Source organism: Chlamydotis macqueenii, chromosome 14 (assembly GCF_036417535.1).
Source record: "Chlamydotis macqueenii isolate bChlMac1 chromosome 14, bChlMac1.mat, whole genome shotgun sequence".
Lineage (NCBI taxonomy): Eukaryota > Metazoa > Chordata > Aves > Otidiformes > Otididae > Chlamydotis > Chlamydotis macqueenii.
The window spans coordinates 12,040,877-12,063,690 of record NC_141569.1 but is presented as its reverse complement, the minus strand read 5'-3'; the positions used below and the strand labels follow the sequence as shown (position 1 = coordinate 12,063,690).

At 39.5% G+C, this 22,814-nt stretch overlaps 1 protein-coding gene across 3 annotated transcripts in view; it reads right to left on the bottom strand.

The window, feature by feature from the left end:
- Nucleotides 1-5,424: 5,424 nt before the first annotated feature.
- Nucleotides 5,425-22,814, bottom strand: part of EBF1 (EBF transcription factor 1) — a 279,978-nt gene continuing 262,588 nt past the window's right edge. For all 3 annotated transcript variants that reach the window (XM_086758871.1, XM_086758872.1, XM_086758873.1), the window contains exons 12-16: nt 20,489-20,554; nt 19,713-19,890; nt 17,993-18,172; nt 14,212-14,406; nt 5,425-8,644 (exon numbers count right to left, since the gene is read on the bottom strand). In XM_086758871.1, coding sequence (XP_086614997.1) covers nt 8,613-8,644; nt 14,212-14,406; nt 17,993-18,172; nt 19,713-19,890; nt 20,489-20,554 — 651 coding nt within the window. In that variant the 3' untranslated portion in view covers nt 5,425-8,612. The remainder of the gene's footprint in view (nt 8,645-14,211; nt 14,407-17,992; nt 18,173-19,712; nt 19,891-20,488; nt 20,555-22,814) is intronic.

Here is a 22,814-nt window from a genome sequence, read left to right as displayed (position 1 = left end):
AATGAAGAGATCACTGGAAAATTGAGTAAAATGGGGCTTTTAGGTTTACAAAAAAGAAAAAGAACACTGTTATCACCAACTGGGAAGGCTGATGACAATAAGATGAGCCAAGGTGCTTGGTTCAAGGTGGTCGGCCCAGCCTGGGAAACTCCCTGGGGCAAATGAATGGGCTTTGGATGAGCCAGTCTTGGGCTTTATGGGCAGGAGCTGGACGCCCTCTGCCATCAGGGTGCTGAGCAGCTGGGCCAGGGAGGGCAGATGGAGAAAAACGTGGGCAGAGGGTCACTAACATCTGGGATAGCCGGGGATGGGGAAGCTTTGCAGTCTCTATGGTTGGGAAATGTACTTAGAAAGCCTCTCAGGCTGAGGAAAGCTTAGAGCCAGGTGTCTTGTGTCTAACCTCAGGTATGAAGGAGACCATGACCACAAACATTGCTACTCCTTCTGCTGTTGAAGAAAAATGTTGTGCAGGCTTCCTGCAATCACATCAGGCACTTCCAGGCCGGGCACGCTGGCTGAGACAGGCCTGCTCATGGCTGCTAAATCCACACTGGAGCAAGATGGAGAGCTCAGCTTGCATTAAAAAAAAAAAAAAAAAAAAAAAGAAGAAATGAGAGGGTGAATGAGAGAGACACACTAGGTCAACCCAGTCCTGCGACAGAGCCAGGGAATTGCCAAACCCCTCAGTCTGGGTGAGGCAGTGGAAGGGAGGGTTTGGGAATCTGGCCTGGGCTGCCTGAACTCCACAGATCGCAAGCACTGCTGATGGGCTAAGGAGCAGCGATAAAGTGAACAAAGCAGGTCATTGCTGTTGGGTTGTGTTATCCACAGGCTTTGGCATTTTTCCAACTGAATGCTTGCCTCTTCTTCCTTCCCGGCACACCGCTGCTATTATTTTTACATCATGACTGTTGAGGAGTGTATCATTCATAACATACCCATCACAAAGAGATTCCTTTTTAAATGCTTAGGGAGATAGAGGGCTACAAACCCTGGGAAATCAGCTATGCCTAATATATTATGTAGAAGTTCTGTAATCATTATTGAACTAAAGTGCATTGAGTAAGTGGATAAAATCAGTCCCACTGTAGCATAAGTCTCCAGAGAGCACAGATAAAAATGCCTTGCACTTAAGTAGGAAAAGGTAACAAAATATTTCCAGTCCCAGCAACTGCATTTTCCCCTCTGTATAAATAGGGAACCCTCAGGAGAAGGCAATGATGCATCAGAGGTTGAAGGCAGAGCTAATGGTGGCGAGGTGGGGGAGCAAGGCGGTGCCTGGGACAGGCTGATGGTGAGCAATGCTCTGTGGAAAGGAGGGTGAAGGCAGAGCCCTTCGTGGCAGGGGCAGCAGGCAAGGGGGCAGCGGGGCAGTGGGTGCAAAGCCTGGGGGGGACGTTGTGGGTCTGGGTGGAAGCAGAGATGAAAGCTGCAGCACAACAGTCTTCCAGATGAGCCTCTGTAGAATGGTTGTGCTCCCATTTCCTCTAAACACTGCAGAAAAGTGAACTTCTATGAGAGGGAGCACCTTGAGGCTTGCTTCTTAGCGTGTCATGGCTCTCACACAGTTTCCCACCCCCCAACAGACACAGCAGCATTTTTGTGTCTCCTGAGCTAAGGTCTGAGCTAAGCTGTCTCCTTCTTACAGGGAGTCACTGAGGCACTTTCACTGGAGGTTATTCCTCACCAGATAACCCTTCAGAGCACACTTGTACAAAGCCACAGACAGCATTGGTCCTTGCCTTTCTCATACACATGGTCAAGAGTTGCCAGTCTGCAGTGCATCACCATAACATGGCAAGTATCTCTTGTACACCAGCTGCAGTCCCACTGAAACCCTTGTAAGGGTTGAGAGTACAAGATACCCTTTGACATGAATAAATGTCGGAAAAATTAGGGATTTGTGTACTTTACCTTAACAACAACAAAAAAACGTGAACAATTTCACCTCCTTTATACAAAACAGTGTTTGACTGAACTGGGCTATGTAGGGCAGAGTTTGCTACATGGTTCAGGAAAGGGTTAGGTGATCATCTTTTGATGGAGAGCTTCAAATATGCATCCACATTAGTTATGAAGTTTGGGTCATTCATTGAAAATAAGGAGAAACATGCGTGTTGTTAGAGCATTGTATTAGCTCCTCCTGTTGTAGACCTACACAAAAAAAAAAGCCCCCTGGAATTGCAACCCCTGCTGTTAGGCTGTGACCTGAGTAGGCATGAACAGTCGTGTCCTAGAATGACTATATTAAAGTTCTCTAAAAGAAGGATGTGTGCTCATCCACATGACCTGCCAATCACGTTGCAGTAATGCCATAAGCTCTGGTCTAGTTGTATTCTCAAGGGCACCAAGGAGAGGAAGAGAGAGCAGGGTTCTGGAGTTGGAACTATTACTTATCTATCTAAAGTATTAACATGACTTCCCCTACTGAGATATCAGCATTAGATGCTGGGGAAAAGGGATGCCAGCGCCAGCTCCTTCTGGGAAACAGAGATGTCAAATGAGGCCCAAATCAGGCAGCATTCAGTTGGGATAATAGTGGTGGGAGTAGGCAAGGAGGTGGCAATGACGTGAAGGAGCACAACTGGTGGGTGGGAAAGGAGGCAGGAACCAAACTGGCCAAGTATCTTGATGAAGCTCTATGTCAGGCTGCTTCACAGCATCTCTGAGATGTGGCCTTTTATTGTATGGAGCGGATGTTGAATGGTCACTGGTAGGTTTTGGACATTTTTATTAGTACAATGTTAATGAAGTGTGCTTGTGAAGAGAGAAGGAAAGGAGTAGGGAGTGATGCTTCTGTAATGTTGCTGTGGATGGAGCCAAGCAAGGAAATGGTCACAGATCTGATACAATGAGGTGGACGGTCCTCACGGACTCCCCATCTCCCTGTTGGAGATGTGGTCCCAAGCAAAAAAAGTACAGTGAAATGTAATTGGAAAAAAAAGCCATTGGGATACTCCATGAAAAGGAGGGTGACTCTCTTAAGAAGTACGACATTAGAAGAGCTTGTCTTGCTTAGCGCAGCAAAGGAAGGACTGTAGCAGCAGCATTTGTTTGCTATATAGTTAACAGGAGAGCTAACGCAGGTGAGAAGGTATTCAAAAGCACAGTGCTGCTACAGGACAAAATGGTATAGTGTTTGCTATGCACTAGAGGAATGGGATTCAGTGACAACCTCCCTAAAAGAGTAATGAGGGCAAATAAACTAAGAAAGATGCAGTGGATGCATTTTTGAAAAAGCTTGGGCAATGTGACATTTGCTAAAGCTCTCCCGTGAAACCGGAGGAGTCTGGAGTGGAGTTGGGGGCCAGGGACTCTGTGGGAGGCCTCCAACCCATCTTTAGTACCACAGCACAATGTGAATATTTACGAGGACTGACATGAAGAAGCAGCAAACAGGAAGGCACTGAGGAAATCAAGCATATAACATGAAATGTGTCTTCAGCTAACCTATGAAATGGCAGGAGCTACATGGGCTGTGATGCTAAGCAGAGCTGTGTAAATGATTACATGAAGCAGCTGTGGCAAGAGCCTGTAGAGACAGACGCTCAAGGGAACGAGCAGACACAGACAAGGCCAGGAGACAAACAGTGAAGGTGGCTCATGTTGCTGAGGCGTCTTCAAACTAAATAAAAAATTAGAGGCAGGCCTATCCAAAAATACCACCCATTGCCAGACAGAAACTATTTTGTGAAAATGACTACTACAGTTGCTGAAAAATTAAAGAAGCCACCAGTTTAGAGGGCAGCAATGTCCCTGTTAGACACCTTACCTGAAGCCCCCATGCCTACATGTTCTCTGTGTGATGACAGAAGATGCTCCTCTCCCTTTTAGCATATGACCTATCATGGGCTACGTGTCTCACTGCAGCCTGAATGTGCACCCTGCAACTAGTCCTCAGATGGTTTGGACTTTGGAGGGTTTTCTTCCAGCATCAAAAAAGCAATTAATCATCTATCACGGTACTGTCAGCCAGGTGATCGCAGTCTGGATTGTCAGATGAACATCACTGGGGCTGACTGGCAGACTTCTCTTCAGCATCTCTCTGAAACAGAGTCCTGATGGTTCACACTATCTTACCTTCCTCACCTTTGTCTTTTTTTTTTTTTTTATGTGGCTGAAATTAAATTTCAGACAAAAACATTCTCATTGGATCCATATGGCTGAAGCAGAGCTCTGGTTCTGCTGCACCTAGAGCAGCCTAAATATTACATCCTGAATTTAATCATTAAAACTGCTTTTCAGCTACATGTGAGTCAACATCTTTCTAGGGGCACTACGAGCTGGGCACTTGTAGAGCCCTCAGCTGCAGTGAGAGCCGCCAATATTCACACCATTTGAAAGAGAACCAGGAGACTCATCTCAGACAGAAGAAACAGATCTCATGCTGACAGAGTAAATACATTTGTGGTCTGACTTTGCAAACAGCTCACTTTTCTCTAACAACTACTGGCGTGGATCTGCTAACATTTAAGAGAGAGATACCCAACACTTTACATTGCAAGAGCCCACTTCTAGATGTTTATGTTTTTAGCAAATTTCATTTTTGAAAGTAAATATTAATTTAATTTAAACTGCAACCCCAATGTCCCTATTCCTACCCTCAGAAATGCTTGGAGCCTTGCATTATGTGTGGTATTTAAAGGTTTTTATTGTCCTCATACAGGTCTTCTGTATGACAGCCACACTTCAGGCTCAGTTAAGTGTCATTATGTCAACCTTTCACATGCCAGAGGTAAAGCTCCTTATGGTCCTCTATGTCAGAGGAGTACAGAATGAAATGAAATGCCTAGAACCAATTTAGCAGCTGATGGATTTGTCATTTAGGAAGGGCAGCAGAATGGAAACACTTTATAGGAGCCTGGTCAAGTCCAGGAGCTAGCTACAGCTCAACATACTTTGAGGCAATTCTTGGAGGTGGCCTGGAGCAGGTCACTTAAGACCTGGTCCTGGAAGTGTTGCCATTGATTTAAATAACACCAAGATGAAAACTTAAATCTCCCTGGTTCTCTGGCACCGGATCTAACATGCCTTTGTCTTGTACTTCATGGTCGCTGTGTTCAGAGAGAGACAACTTCTTTGCAACTGGGTACCGGAAGCTAGATATGCTCCTGAAATCTGCTAGAAAAAAAAATACATTAGCCCTTCAGGCAATCAATAGACTAAAACAATGGAAATAATGATAACAATAACAGGACGAACATTCAGTGTTATGAGTGAGGATCCTTTGAAATCCATTAGTGATAGCGGGAGAGAAGTTTCTGTGCACCAGCATTCACCATGTTTCACTGTGTAATTCCATGAATTTCTGCTTCTCCTTTATTTCAGAAAGACACTTCAGCAGCCTCTGGTTTATATACTTTATTTTTTTCTGATCTACCAGCCAGCAGAAGCAGAAAAATAAACACACAACTAGGAGCTGTATTCACAGACAGGAAGTAACTTTAATTAAATATTGTGAAAGTTGAAAAGTTTTTACAGCTTGAATTTCTGCAAAAAAATTATAACAATCTCTACAGTAGTTAGTTTCTCTAACAATAGAACTGTACAGTGTGTGTGTCTATTCAAAAAGATTTAGATAAGAAGGTGAAAGGTTAGTAGATTCAGAGATGACTTCATTTTAGCTGCATCCTAGTACAACTGTGAAGAAATAGGCATACTTTATGCAATCCAGTCATTGTGAAGCTTCACCTTGTTAAAATTGAAATCTGAATGTTTCCACTTAAAGCCATATTCTGTAAACAGCTGCATCTTTTACTTTGTAAAAGATAAGGGTGGTGTGGGGGAGATTTTTATGGATTCCCATTCATCAGATCACTATAAATAGCTGCAACAAAACAAAACTATGCACATTGTCAAAGGATCTTTGGACACTGGCGTAGACGACTACAAACATCGATGGCTAACACTGGTGTCAAAATTGCTATGACTTGGAGTGGAGCGCTACAAGAGTAACTGACGGTGTCACTGGACAAAATATGGCTTTAAATTTGATTACATTGTCGTGCTGTTGCTTACTATGTGAATTAGAATAATTGCTTGGAATACAGAGAAGCAATAAACTGATGTCTCTCACATTTTCCAGTTTTCTCTTCTTTTATTTTCTCACCATGAAAAAAAAAAAAAAATCTATTTTCTTCCCTTCCCCCCAAAGATCACACTGTGACATCCTAGTGAAAACCATTGCAAAATTCATACAGGAAGCATGCACAGTTGCAGCATCGTTGTAAATGATTTCTTGCTCGACTAGAAAAAAGTTATATTGTTTTAAGGTAACAAAACAGTTCTTTTGTGCTTTTCAATTCCTTTTTTTTTTTTTTCTTAGAATGTTAGTGATGATTGACAGTTCTGGTGCACAGTACAATGTACAAGTGAAATGAATATGATTTGCATTGTTAAGGCATCCAATCTGCTGGTTTATATTTATGTGAAAGACAGAGAAATATACAAGCAGACTTAAGAAAGAAAGTATTTTCATTGAGTTCTATGAAGTTTCTCCCCATATTTAATGCACAAAAAATGCGTCACTCCAAAGAGGAGAAATCCCATGCATATTAATAGAGTAAAACAGCATTAGTTTTTGTTAAGCCTGAAAAGCAAAGGATACATTTTTTTTGAAATCTACATAACTAAATGCTACAAGAATAATATGCTACTTTTTGCCATATATTGGAAAAAACTTCTTAACTTACAAATAATACAAAAATAGACAATGGCTTTTGGGTGGAAATAAAAAAAAAATGGAAGCATGGTTTTAAACAATACTAAAAAAAACCCTATAAATGAAATGTTTTAAAATCACATTTAAACAGCTAATACAACGGTGAATGACCAAACAAATCAGCACTTTTCACATAGCAAACATACACAATAAAATAAACTTGGTAGGGGATAAAAAGCAATGTACAAATTCCAAAGATAAATACATTATTTATATGGATATTTTACAAAATCCCCTTTAAAACAAACAAACAAAAAACAGAAACAAAAAAGCTTTTTTTTCCTTTAATTAATTTTGCAAGTATGTGCAAGCTAAAGGTAGTGAGCTCTTTTTGCAAAATATGCAGTAAAATTCTTTTTTTTGTGATATTGAAAAACTGTCTTAAGACATTAAAATGTATAAATAGAACAACAACTTTGGCAAAAAATCACAAAAAATCTACAGTATTTATAACTACATACAAAACACAACAGCAAAGAAAAAATATCAGGTAATGCATCTTCAGAGCTTTGCTGCCTCTTTGACTAATAGTTTTTAAGAACACTTCCCAGATAATGATAGCAAAATTTTTGTAAAACAGAAGCTATGGTTTTGATTTGAAACCTTCCTAACAGCCCCGCCACCCACCCCCCAGTTCGTGTTTACTATTCAAAAGCAGTTACCTGTTGCTCAATAGATTATGATACAAACTGAGCGGGTCGACTGATACAGGAACAATCCTAGTGGGAGGCTGATGAAAATGTGTGCTTTTAGACTGTGAGGATGCAGAACCACAGAGCAGCCTGTCCTCATTCTGCCCCATAAAAAAGAAAAAACAGATCAAGGGGAGAGGAGCTACGCCGAAGAGACTCCATGCGTGATGGCCGCAGCCCGTGTCGTTAGTCGGCTATGCAAAATCCACGCGGCATTTTACGCATCGCACAGGTGACACTAAACTTCAAGAAGGCCACTCATTTGGAAAGAGTCTGATATATAAGCTAGAGAGCCATGTTAATCTAATTCTGCAGTTTCAGCGTTATTATATCTAGAGGCACTGGATTTTCAGTTCAAGAGGAAACATGTTATTCGCATCCTTACCTTTGCTTTCACCAACTTTTCTTGTTGTATTATTTACACAATTATTTAGCCTGATATTAAAGACAGAGCTTACTAATCTCACCCCTCATCCCACCCTTGCCATCCAAAAATATCAGCTTTCTAGGGAGTGATATAAATTTAATTAGAACATTAAAAATGCATCATATTAGCTAGTCACCACTGGATAAGCAACCTGTATGAGCCGACCCTTAATTGAATGGCCATAATTCTTCTACGAAAAACTAACTGGCACTTCTATTCTGTCCCATACAGACTTGTATGTAAATGACACCACTTCATTTTTCTTTACACAGCTTTAAAAAAAAAAAAAAAATCATAAATTAAAAATGTGGAGTTCCATCTCTAGTGTCCCATGTGTAATTGTATGATTCATAAAAGACAAACGGTGTTGAGTTAAATCAAGCCTTAAAAAAACTCAAAAAAAAAAAAACAAAAAAAACCCAGAAGGAAAAAGAAGCAAGCCCCCACCCCTGAAAAAAAAAAAAAAAAAAAAAAAAAAAAAAAAAAGTGGATTTTTTTTACCAACATACAATAAATATATCTCCCAGGTATTTGGGATGGACAACTTGAATCAACACCTTGCAATTGTAGATTGTTAATTTCAGTGTTTGCAAGGATGGTGATTTTTGTTTTGTTTAAAAATCCGCAGTTATTGTAAGATTCTTCTTTATTTATTTTTTTTTATTATTTTTAAAAAGGCCTGAGTAAAAAGTTCCACTCTGGGACTTGTATCAGATTCTCTCTGAAGCAGAATTCAACCTCTTCATTAATAAAATTCTTCAAGGCAATTCTTTCACATGGGGGGAACAATCATGCCAGATATAGCTGTCAGAAGGAAAGGGGAGGGAAGAGGGGAGAGAAAGAGAGGAGGAGAAGTTACTTTTGTGCATTATCAAGGAACTTTTAAAATTCTCAGAGCTTTTAAACATTTACTAGCAATGTACTCAGCCATACTGTGAATTAAATTTATATATAAGTATCATCCAGTAGAGACAATTAATGTACACAGCAATGATGGGAAGCCTCATTCTGATCGGAAAGTGGTTTCAAGTGCAAGTGACTCTGCTGTGATTTCCTTGCAGAAAAGGTGCACTTCCCCTGATACCAGAAGCCAACTTAATTTCCTGATTTTAGTTTCAAAAATCTCAAAATGCTCAGGAGGCTTAATCCCAGACCCAGCCATTGCCACACATTCTATTATTCTCTTAAAGCAAAGCAGATACTTGCTCCACATATGAGAAAATGGCGGAGTCCCATAGGCCAGCAATACTACAGAGCTGGTAGGGTGTTAGCTGCGACAGGCAATAGGCACACTGTTAGTGTGCCTAACAGTCCATTCCTCTATGCCAGGTTTCTCTCTCAAGTTCAGTGTTCATCCCTGGGACTTATGTATGCATTCTCAGGTGCTCAGGAAAGGACTTAAGCTCTCAAATCTAATTTTCAAATTGAAATATGTCCTTAACTGGTGGTTTAGCAGACCGATGTCTCATGGTTTTATTACACTTGTAGCCGACATCACCAACTACATCGAGTTGTATCTTAATGTTAATTTAGAATGTCACCTCCTTTGTTGGCTAAGTTGAATAATCTGTATTTTTTTACTATGCTTCCTAACATCATTTTCTATGAAGCCACCAACTCTCTTTAAGAGAAGACATTCATTAGAAGTCAACAGATACAGTCTTCCACCTAGCTTGACCTCCAGCTTGGTCTCCCTCTATTTACCAGGGACTCCACGCAGATCAGACATCAAGTGATGTACTGTGAGCAAGCACATCATTACAGGAGGTAGTCATGCAACCTTATGATGAAAATTGTAACAACAATGCATCTTTAAAATACTATTTGCACACTTATTTGCCAAAAGGTAGAAAACATATTTGCCTTCAGGTTGGCAGCACTTCATGGGCACGTTATTTAAATGCTAGCACTGCCTGACATCTCAGACATCTGGAAATGTAATTTCTTAAGGAAGAACTCAACCCTGTGACTGGTGCTGATTCATTATGCTTTAATTACAGCTGCAATTATTTGATAAGAACAGAGCCAAAGTAAAAGACTCACAGATTTGGGGTTGGAGGGGGAGAGGAGGGAAATGTTTTCTCCACAAACACCACCATATGTGCAAGAATTACAAGTCTAATCAGCAAGGGGAGAACAGCTCGAGTAAACTGCACTGATTAAATGAAATAAAATGAGAGGAGAAGGCACGAATGCAAAAGACATCCACATGTTTGCAACAGGCCATCCTCAGTGGTGGCATGTTGCAACTATACAGCAGCATTTCGATTCTTGGAATTTATCATTCAGCAATGTTTTTATGTGGAATCACTGCACTGATTGTTTCTGCTCCACATAAGGGCTCTTCAAGGAGCTCAGAATGAGGACAGAAGTGGTAGAGAGGTAACCTGAGTTGCTTCAAGCCCTACAGGAAGACACTCAAGTGAGTAGCATAGAGGACAACACCGTGTCTTAGATGTTCCTTGCTGAGGTATTTCGTGTCATGGGCTTTTTTTTTTGGCTCTACCATGGAGATAATCTGAGGATGCATCTTCATATTATCTCCATAGCTATGCTGTCTCCTTCATCTCAAATAATAGGATGAATTCAATAGTGCCTTCTTTTTAGAATCCTTGCCCATTTAATCAACATTGGGTGAAACAACGGCAGCTTTGTTTAAAAAAAATTCTCAAAGGGTTTTATTTCAGCAGTGTCTCAAATAACAAGTTCTGAATCCTCACAATTGGGCTGTGCCTTGGATTCAGGTGACTAAAAAGTGAAGGAAACTCAAGCCAAGCAATGCTCTCACCACTGTGGTTGCTCCCTACTCTGCTCTTGGGGTCCTTAGAGTGTGGGCCAGGGTATGGACCCTGAACCATGGACCTCTATGGCGTCAAGAAAATGGGTATTGACAGCGATGGATACAGTCACCTGTAATTCTGCTGCGGCAGCCCTACAAGGCAGCCACCTGCAGCTATGGCTGAGAGTGCAATTTTCCCTTTCTGAAAATATGAAAGACTCACATGGACTGGACACAGGTTTTCCCCAGTTCTCCTTCTAGCTTATCGTATTACATCAAGCAATTTGATTTGTTTCTGTTTCTCACCTGAGGATAATTTTTTATCCCTATTAGTAAAAAAAAATAGAAATTTCTGGATGGCAGTTGTTTAGCAGGATATAGAGGTGGGGATCACAGTGCCATACGTCACAGTGCAGACAAAAGCAATCCTGACAGCAGTTCTCTCTCCTTTGCTGCTCAGATAAGCAAGGAGTTGAGCAGACGGGAATGGAAGGAGTCTTCCTAATATGTGATGAGTGCAACTGAGCAGAGTCAGATGGATAATTAACCCTCTGTGCATACTACTACAACTTTTTTTTTTGTCTTTTTCAGTGCTTTCCAAGTGCTAAATGTAGTGAAACTATAAAACAAGATATTGTTTTGCTTTAGAAAAATTATCTATGCTTCAGAAAATGTCAAAATATTATTCCAACAAAAAATTCTCAAGCTAAAAGATTTATCAAAACCAAATCAATTTCACCAAAAAAGTGGTCAAGAATTGCCTCTCTTGGGACAGCGCAGCTGTCTACCATGGGTGAGAGCCAAAATAAAGGTGGCATGATTGCAACTCTTCCCTTCATGCCTTAAACATTTCCCTGTAGTTAGGTACCAGTCATGCACTTTTTGCCATTGGAAACAAATGGCACAGATAAAGATCTTGGCTCATTTTTTCAAAGCATTATTGTTTTTTAAAGAGCTCTGAATTTCTGAATTAAATTACAAGGCAAATGGCAAAATGATATCTTTTCTGCCTAAAAGCTTTGATATTTCCATTCTTTCCAAGTCTTCATTTATATCACTCTACTATTATTCCGTAAGTGCTACATCTAGTCATGCAAATTCTCTCAGCTGTAGCACGTTATTGATCCTGAAAACAGAGATACCAGTGGGAAACTGTGTAGGTGTGAGATCACACCACCTCCAGAAAGGGAGAGCAGAGAGCAGAAAAACTCCCACCAACGGTCATTATTTCTTCCATCATATACTAATTTGTATTTGCTGCTAGCAAATTACAGAAATAATGTATTTTGAGTTTTACAAAATTGCATGGCAAAGAGAACAACAGATAAGCCTAGCTGTTGTTTTACTGAATTCTGCTGATATCTAAGCTACATAAGGAAAGCTTGATTGCTTTCTGATGTATCCAGAAGCCCAAGAGAGATAAGACAGCCTCCTTATACATGGTTGTTTATTTAAGCAATAAGGCACAACAGGCAGTGCATTTCTGAGTGATTATTAGAAGCCTCAGGTGGTGTCAGACGGCATGGGACTAAAGGCTGTGTGTCTTTAACTCACCAAGAAGTTCAGTGATGACCCAGAAATGAACTATCTCTTGGTGTCTCGTTCCTATTATGAAAACTGAATTGCTAAATAAAAATTCAGGGAAACACTGGGGTCTGTGTGGTTTCTGGGCATTACAGATCTGGATATGACATAATGAGGAGGCAATCAGCAAGCCTCAGTTGTGTCCCGTGCTCTCAGCTCATTCCGTAATCGCTTTTCATAACCGAGTATGTGCAATCTGGGAATTCCATGTCTTGTGAAAGGAAAAACAATGCCTGGAAAAGCTTTCTTCTGTTACTTGCTTTTTCTCTCCACCCGCAACAACAAGTTGGGACAAGGTGAAAAGAAGAAAAAAACATTAACATGTTCAAAAGCTTCTAGCAGTCAACTCTTAGCTCCTTTTTATTTTTTTTTTAAGTTAGAAACATTTTCAGCTGTTGCCTTTAAAATTTGTAGCATGTCGGCAGTACCAAATTTTTAAAACGTACAAAAATTAATCTCCTAAACACTACAGCTCATCTGAAAATTTTGGTGTGTTTTATTCCTGATGCTGTCTGTACTTATGACAACATCCTGACCGAAGGTAGCCAAGCTCCACTTATACGTTCCTAGTATTTTCATAATTTCTGTGTGCGTGTGTGTACATCTGCAAGGATTCCTCCTTCCAATTCACCAGTGTAAAATGCACTGAGGACAATGCTTTCCCTCAGTCACAATAGATCCCAGCTTTTATGAATGAATTCCTTCCACTCTGCCTGAATATAGATTTTTTTTTTTTTGGCTGTTAATGGTGCCATCAGCATTATGCCCACAAGACCATCGTTTCTCTTTCCAGGGGCTGTAGAGTGACATGTGGATCCTGTGGAAGTATCCTCCCCCAGCTCCGCACAGCTTTTTTTGAACATGGCTTTACGAGTTACAGATTTTATTCCCTCCTTGATGCTCTTTGGATAATTTGCACAGGCACGTGAAAAGGAAAACAGACCTCAGGTCTGGGGAAAGCACAATGCATACTGCAAAATCTTCCTGACCCCTGGCACAGTTGGAGGCAGCTGGCTGCATCTGCTTATGGAAACTCCTCGGTTTAAGCAAGCACGAAAATGTCTCTCTCAGCACACTAATGCGTAGTGAGGTAATTACACAGGAAGGTTTAGGCACTGTGGTGTAAAACGGGCTGAACCAAACAATGAAATGGGCAGTGCTGGTCTTTGCGGCATCCTCAGTTTGACAAGATTTTGCCTGTCACTCCCTCAGCTTGCATCAACACTTCAAAATGTGTGTAGGTGCTAATGCTGCAACACTTCTTTGAAATGAGAGGGCAAGGGATGCAGAAAAAGAGCAGCCCCTTGATACCAGTAGTTGAAGAGGCTTTCAAAAAGGCCCTGTGCCATTTATGGAATTAATTGGCACAGAAGTACATTAATCATTGGAAACTAATGTTTGCCCTGGTATGAGTTAAACTGGAAAACGCTGCTGTTAGTTTGTAATGTGTCTCCTATTTACGAAAGGCAAAGGTTTGTGCCAAGCTCTGTAACGGTCTATTTGCTCTCAGTAGGATTTCTGCACAAGTGTACTATGACAAAGGAAAAAAAGGAAGGGAAGATTGAGTGACGTACTTCAGGAGAAGGCCAGCCCCTGGAGAGACCCTGCAGTGGAGTACTTGCTAGAGTCCATAAAAGACTGGTCTGATAAAGGACGACAACAAGGAATAAGAGAGGAAAGAAAGAAAAAGGATGGTATTAGTAAGCTGAAATATTACTCGTTTTTATCATTACAGTAGGTCTGTGCTTTAAAAGTCACAGCCTCTCGATTCAGCAGTATTAGTTGAGTTAGAGAGAGAGTGGTTGCCAAACACCTGCACAATACTAGGTGAGCTGGTGGTGGAGTCCAGTTACTCTTTACAGGAGAAAACTTTAGGACAGAGACCACCAGGGACCCCCCATTATCTTCAACCCCTTTGACAACTTAATGGTGCTTAAAGCCTTGCAAGGCGCTGGGAACTCACGGTTTTGAGAGCAGCTATCTACGTTCCAGACATGGTTTCACCTACCTTGCAGGCTATTGCCATTGGTGCTGGTGCAGGTGGGAGGAGGAGAAGTTTGCGGTCTCACGACAGGCGCAAAAGCACTCTTCTGTTTCACCGCTGAGACCATGTTGGCTGGTGAGAAGGAGAAAATCCCAGAGGAACTGCTACAGTTTGAGGGGAGGCTAGTGGAGGACGCCATTGTTGGACTTGATGGCACAACTAGAGGAAAAAAAGACCCCCCAAAAGGCGTTCCTTAGTATTAGATAATCAGCAGGCTGCAGAAACAAGATAATTCTTCTTCTTGGATGCACTGGGTCTAATTTCAAATGGCCAAGCCCTTTACTGCAGTTAGATTTCTGGTTGTTCAAGAAGTATGATCAATCACTACAGAAAACCCACTTTTTGTTTTAGTTTGGTTTGGTTTGCAGGTGTTTAGGAGCAGTAATTCTAGGAGCTCTTAAACACTCCCTTAATTCTCTGTCACTGCAACTCTTTATTCTTAAAGAAACCCTGTCGTGCCATCCTGTTTCAAACTTTTCTAGTGATTGACATTAGCCACTGCCCTGATCTGAATTTGTAATGTTTTTGTGTAGGTGGATAAGAGGGAATCCAGACTGTGTAGGTAACTCAAGGGTTACAAAACTGATAGGCAAGGAGAGCAGTTAAAGTACAAATCTGGGTCTAGAGTTGTTAACTTGGAAAGGTTTGAGCTCCAAACCCAGCATTTTAAGCCATGCTTTCCTTGTAACAAGATAGCTCCAGAAAGATCTATGGGGTTTCAAGCAAATTGCAGAAGGTAGAGAGGTCTTAGTGGTGACTCAGTCAACCTGCTTGTCAAAAGTCAGCAAAAATGGTTAGGTTTCTTTCCTCTCTCAAATCCTGCAAGAACTAGGGTTTAAAAGGAGTTATTTTGAAAGCTGTGAAAATACATACACACACACACACATATACACATGGAGGCTGTCCAGCATGAAGCAGTCAGTGAGATGGCTCCTCTGACAGTTTTTTACTGCTTTGGTCTCCTGGCAGTAATGTTTTCAGTGTCTGCTGCACAAAAAAAAATGTCTGGATAACTTACAGAATTCATGCTTTTTTTTTCTCTCTCTACGGGAGAAACTACTAAACCTTTCTCACAATGGCCACAGATGCTTTCCACGGTAGAACTACTAGTACCAAAGTCAGTCTCCGGCTTCCCTGTATCCATCAGCTTTGGGAAATTTTCTGCTGTGGGGACTTCCCAGGAATTCTTGGTGACATTAAAAATAGTAGTATTTCTCATGTGACCATTTTATTTATGCATAGGAATGGAGCTGGTATTTAATATCTTACCCGAGATGGACAATTTTGAACATGCAAGTCTGTTTTATAATGGTCGAGACAAATAATTCTCCCAGAGGATCTATGACCACCATCTGAATACAGTCAATACAACGTTCTCATTCAGAGCCATCGACTGGAATCTCAGCTGGAATAGCTAAGCAAAGAAGCCATTCTGGTTTACATCAAATGAAGATCTGGCTTTAACTACAAGACTGAATAAAATTAGTCTTCAGTTTTTCTAAATACATGCAGACGTAAGGCTCTCCTTTTAAAATGCAAACCTGCTATAGAGGAGGTTCAGTTTTTAAGTACGTGTATCTCTAAATCATTATTTTATTTTACAGTGGGATAAATATATTTAGTTCACATATTTATCATAGCCAACTAGTTTTATATTCAGACAGCATTGCCAGTTTCCTCTCTTATCCAACAGAAAAAAAACCGAAAGGACCAATAGTAAGATCCCATCTTTTCATTCTTTGTTCTGTTTAGAAACTGCTTGTATACACGAGGGGGCTATGAATAATTACATATTATAGAGTAAAATTCCTATCATCTGGGCTTTGAATTACTATTTTATTTGCATTTATTTAGATAAAAATCACCCTATTTAAGTTCTTATTTGAGAATCTGATATCATATTTGTTAACACTGAGGAAATCAATTAATGGAAATTAAATGTTCAAAGTTTCACAGTCTGACAGATACAATCTTAGTCTGAAGTCACTCTGTGTCTGGAAGTACTTGCTAAGGGAGAGCAATCAAAGCACCTAAATTGAATTGCTACTATACAGCAATTAGTTTATTGATTTAATTAAGAATGCCACCTTTTAATTTTCAGGTCATGATTGAAGCATTTTCTGATTCAATGGATTAGGCATTAGCAGAATGACAGATCTACCAAAAAAACCTCCCAAAATATCACTAGAGTAGAGAACCAGGGCTGAGAAGTGAAGTGCTGTTCTAAAGAGGACTTCGTTCATAAATATGAAATAATACACTGCTAGAGCATTTTAAATGCATTACTGGCATCTGCTTTCAAAAGGAGATGTCTCATCAATCATGTTATATTATGAATTCAGAGTGCACAGACTCTATGACAGTAAATTCAACTTAATAAGTAAGCTACTCTGTAACATTGCTTGTTACATTATGATTAAAGTACAAGAATAATAACTGGTTAGCAATTCCCAGGTTATAAGCACTAGTTATGTGGGTAAATATTTTCTTCTAAATTTGCAGCAGCTAAGAAGTCTTGGAAGTAATTTTTAAAATCAGGGTTATGATTCTCTTTTTAATTCTGAACTCTAGCAATACAATTCAAATTGTTATACCACTAAATGTAAGATTTGCTGTGTAAACCTTGGTATGTTCAGCAGTCTGTTTATCCTGTCCACGCTAGGGTCTCAGTCTATAAACCTGTGTATATGACAAGACCTGGCCAGATTCTGCTAGCAGCTTTCAACTGATGTCAGTGGAATCCTTTATGCCACATGAGCAATGTCCCAGGAATGGGGCAGGTTGTATTCATTTAATTTTCTCACGTGAATAGGGACTACTGAGCTGCGTGAGCGGCTGCAGAAGAGGTTCATAGGCCTTTGCCAACATAAATGTATTTATATTTAAACAGGTTACTAAACTTTTAATATCAAAATGCAGAAAGCTAGTCCTACACATAAATATTTCCATAACAGGGACTGTAGACCATAAGCCCTTTACACCATGGAATATATGATTTGTATGACTTACATCTTTGTGGCATTCACTGTACAGACATTAAAACACAAACTCTAAGAGCCATTGTCACATTTTACTGACTAATACTAAGCTCTCAGTGAAGTCAATATAATACCTACTTACAAAGCAAATGGGGTATAAGTAATCAAGATTAGGCCCAATAGTAATTCATATTTCCATAAAGGTTATGAATATATTATTTGCTCAGAGGTCTTGGAAACATCATCATGCAGCTTATGGAAATGTCAGTCTTATTACAGTAAACTTTTCTGCCCTTCATATCTTACAGCTGGAAAAAACTATTCTTCCTGCAGCAAATATCCTTAGTTTCCTTCACACCCACTGCAACAAAAAGCTCTGTAATGACAACTGACTTTTGACTCCCTCCAACGGACATGAAGTCACTTACGCCATCCCTGCTTTCTAGCAATGTTGAGGAAAGCGTTTCTTATTTACAGAGTATAAGGTAGGTTATGAAACTATCAGCCCAAATCATGAGACACATTATTCTTTTTAAGCTCTTATGAGCTCTAATAATAATAATACTATTAATAAAACAGAGAAGAGCATTGCTACCAATGCTAATACCTTCGAAGTGCTTCAAAGGTCAGTGCCTTGGAGAGGTCAGAAAGGATCAAGCTCTCTTTCAAATGCTCAAAATAGAAACTAAATATTGAGTATCACAGAAAAGTCACCATCTCCTTCTAATGAAAATGTGCAAAATACAGAAAAGCCATATAATACTCACTGGCATAGGGAGAATTGGCAGCAGATCCATTCAGGAAGGTTGGAGAACCGCCTAAATTTGACATTCCAGCATTCCCATAGCCATTCATGCTTGTTGTGACAGAGTTATAGTTTGTCTGCTGAGGGGTGGTGCTTGGCACATAGCCATGAGGTGACACGCTGCTTGAGTTGCGAGTAAAACCTTTTGTGGGGAGGGAATACATTGAAAAATTGGTATTAGCCCAAGAACAGTTTCTTACACAAACAGCTACAAGGAAGTAACTCTGGGCTACCAAGCCAGCAGCCTAGTCCAGCCATGGTGTGCACGGGGAGGGTCAGGACTGACCACCGCTACCACCAAGCAATCCCAGCTGTGAACCCTCGCTGCCTAGGTCATTGCGGGTGGGAGCACAAAGCAGGAGGAGGGAGGCCACAGCCTTCACAGCTCCTCAGGCAACCCATGCCCTCAAGCAAAGATTACCATTGGGTGCTACAGAACACTATAAAAGAGTTGTTCGTAGGAAATGAAGTAAACATGACCTACATTTTCAAAGTGAGGAGTACATACTGACTTAAGGTATGTTAAAAGCATGTGATTTTTGTTAACTCTTTTCTGATGTCGCTTTCATTTAACGGATCTCAAATTAGATGCTCACTGCACACGTTAGATAATGTAGGGTGTATTTCTCAGACTAGTGGGATATCCTTAGTCTTTTTTTCCACTGGTTGCAGTGCATTATGTTGGTAGAAAATTACTATTAAAATTGGGCACTAAGTTAAAATTTGAATCTCTACCTAATTCTGGAAATTACATTTGGAGAAGCTAATATCCAAATATCAGAAAAGTAAGAATTGCTTCTAGAAGCACAGAAATACAAAATGCATCTTCACTCATACAAGAAAAAAGTCATTTTTTTCCTACCACACAGTACATGCATAAAATATTTTAATATAAAAATAAATTATATATTTTTTTTTAGTGTAATGCAAAATAATTTTGTCTGCTTTTCTAGAAAACAGCCTGATTCTAATACTTTCTCATTAAAGTGGATTTTTAAGTTGGATAATAAATAGAGCTGAGCAAAGGAGGGGGGAAAATGCAAAGGATTTTTACAAAAATGTTCTTCACTTCTTTAAAATTTTAGTTTTTTAATTAATAATTATTTTATACAAAGTGAAAAAAAAATATTTTTCAAATTAGAGAAGCTCTGAAAAGCCTTTGTAAATATGTCTATTTTTTGCTAGTTTCAAAATTTAGAAAAGTCTCAAACTCTGAAAAAAAATATCAGTGCCAATATTATGCCTCTTGCAAAACCAAACCAAACAGACAAATATTCAAGGGATATTTTGTGTTACAAAGACATGCTACACAGGGCCCAGACTGAGACATCCATGCTCAGGAAAATACATAAGCAAGTACTTAACATTAAGTACATGCTCAAGTCCATAGAAATCCTTTTTTTTTAAATTAGTGGGATTTAAACACAAATACAAGTGTTATTCTGAGCAGGAGGAAAAGCTATTTAGATATACGGAGAAGCGCTTTTCCCAAACTGGGGCAAAAGTAACTAAAGAAAGGCCCATCTCATGACAGCATTGTGCCATTCGAAGGTTGTGCCTGCGTGTGGGATGGCGCCTGTCTAGAGGTGCTCCTAGCCTTCAGTTCTTTCACTGCTCTGCACGTTTCCCTGACTTTTATCAGAAAAAGTTCATAGAGAGAGGAAGATGAGTCTTCTCCTGACCCTGATTGGTGGCTTGTGAGGCTTCAGAAACGTTGACAGCTAGCTGACCACTAAAGGAATTCACTCCCATCATTCCTGCGTGGACTGACGTGTTAGCAAGGGCGGGGAGCTGATTGTGATTGCGGGGGACACTGTAGAGTGCTTCTGCGATGTCTGCTGCTCTTTTCAGGATTATTTCCTAGAGGACAAGAAGGGGAAAAAAGAATTAAAGTTACCAGTGTGACTCTGACAAACCTATTCTTACACACTAAAATAAAACATTTCCAAAGCCAAAATTGGATGCTTTTCTTTCTAAACCAGTCTGCTGATGGACAGCTAACACTTGTAAGATCTGCTGCTTTTGTGATAAATCCTGACATCTGTGGTAAGAGAGTTGGAAGTTTGAGTCCCAGTGTCCACGCTTCCGTACAAGACCAACTGGCAGAATGGGGCTGGAACCTAGACACACTCCACCTTAAAGATATCTTTAGGGTAATGCTGAAAAATCACTGGTGGCAAGACATAATGCACGTCATTGCCCGCATTATATAGTAGCTGGTGAAAGTGGGCAAATGCCTCCAGGGTTAATAACACATTGCTTTTACAAGCACTAAATTCACACTCTTTAAAAAAAAAAAAAACAAAACAAGCAAACTAAAGCCCTCTCCAGATATGACATTGCCCTCTATATTTATTCTTGTCTCATATTTACAGTATCATATACCTTTAGCCCCTGATCTATCCGTACATCTATGAAACAGCCGTGTTTTAGAATTGCTGAAGCAGAATGCATTTACCTGGTTATTATGTGGCATACCATAGAGTGCTTCTACTAAATCAGCAGCCCTCTTCAGTATTACTTCCTGTCAATATAAAAACAGATGCATTTGTCTGAGTTCAATAAACTGCTCGTGGGGGAAAACAAATATTAGAAACTTTGATACTCTTGTATTAGTTGCACTGTATTTAGTGTTTGGTTTTTTTTTCCTCCCACCAGGTACAGCTTAATTGTAACAATTCTCAGCAGCCACTGAATGGTGTTCAATCACCAGTTCATCCTATTCACACACACGCTTAATCAAGTCAAAAGGTGAGAATCATTGGCGCTGCAAAATAAAATACATCACTCAATTGTCTTTACCATCTGCACTATAAACCACTCATCGGTGTATTGCAGAATACAATCCTGAGGTCATTTACTAGATTAGTGCAATCAATGTCATTCAGAGAATGTTATGAATCCCTACAATGTGTTTATTTTATCCTTAATTGCATACTGCAGGAATTGTGACCTTACCCAGCAGGCCACGTTCAAAAGATATCCAATCAGTCCTATGCTACTGGTAACGTAACCTTTCAACTTCTTTGGATTGTATCCTGATATGATGGGTCAGGGCAGGAGCCATGCACATAAAACGATGCACAAGAGGAAAGCACGGGCGGCACGAGAGAATGGCCCAGTATGGTGCAGTGTTTCCTGGAAAAAATCCCTGCATGGACAGCAGAATTTAAAACAGGCTGGGATTTAGTTCTCCATTTTGGGCATTTTTTTTCCCCCTCCATTTTCCTATTTGTTATTTTTCACTTAATATTTCCTAGAGTATTTTAAACTGGCATTGAAGTAATAATAGCATTTCCTGTGTTCTTGCATTTTACAGTGTGGAAAAATCTCTATGAACAATCCTGATAGAAAATGTAAAAACGCATTGCAGAATTAATGCACAATAATTTTTTTTTCTTATTCTTTCAAAGCATCTATTAGAGTCCCAATTGCCTGATCAAAACCAGTCGAGACTGTCCTTTGAGTAAAACAATATATTTTTGTAATCTGCATTTGCTAAGTATTGCTCTAATATACTAACATAATGCTGTTCACCACGGTATATTTCTGCAGGTAGCTTACAAAAATAGTACTAGTTCTAAGGATTTTACAGTTTTCTACAAAGTTAAACTTTTAAACTTAAAATATTTTACACAATAGCCATATTTTATACCAAAAAGAAACAGTAATGCTCAATTTTCATATACTGTAGACTCTGATCAGAAAATAGAGATATAATTGCGTTCATTTTGCTGTCACCATAACCTCTTCAAAAATCCTTGAACAACTCTTCAAATGACAAGCTTTTAGATGCATATTAGCATTTTTTTCAATTTTAAATTCTCTATAATATAAGATAAAATAGTTGTCATACTGCAGTAACTACTTATGACATATATAATGTCCTAAATTCAAAAATGAGATGGAGGATTTTTGTACTCCCAGTAAACATTTAGTCTTGCCTTCTGCTGCACACACCCCTCTCTCAGAACACACATTGAAATTATTTTCCACATATGAAGTGAGATGTAATAAATAATTGATGGATTTTTAAATCACGACATTTGAAACAGATTCTGAGGAGTTAAGTTGGGGTGGTGGGGTTTTGTTTGATGGGGTTTTTTTTCTTCCTTTCTGTTGTCGTTGCTGTTTTGGGTTTTTTTTTGTTTTTTTTCTTGTTTTTTTGTTGTTGTTGTTGTTGTTTGTTTGTTTGTTTGTTTTTGTTGTTGTTTGCTTGTTTGCTTTTGTGTAGCTTGACCACAACAGTTAGCAGTATAATCATGGGCAGACAGACTACAAACAACATGCAGGTACAATCTATCCTTGTTGCTTTACCAGAATCATCAGAATACCGAGTTGCTCTTTTTGCCTCATACTGAAGATACAAACTAGAGAAGAACAGAGATGTCACTGAAAAATCTTATCTTTTTCAATCCATGATTTTAGGTGGAAAATTACTGCACAGGTGTTTGACTTTGCAAACTAGGATTTATTTCTCTTCAGTAGAAAATGTTTGCACTATATATTTCATCGATGGAAAATTAGAATGTGATACAGAGCCCTCCAACTGCTTTGGAATATTGCTAACCTAAGCTGTCATTATGCCAAATTACTGAAAAACAAGAAAGTTTAAATAGTCATTTTTGCTCTACCTGACTAATCATATTTATTTATGTAATGCTGAGCTAAAAACCTGAGAATGCATCTAAAAAGAGATTGAAGATCATGTTAAAAAATGAGGTAATTACATGGAATCTTACAGTCACTCTACCGAATATAAAATATATTTCAGTTCTTAAACA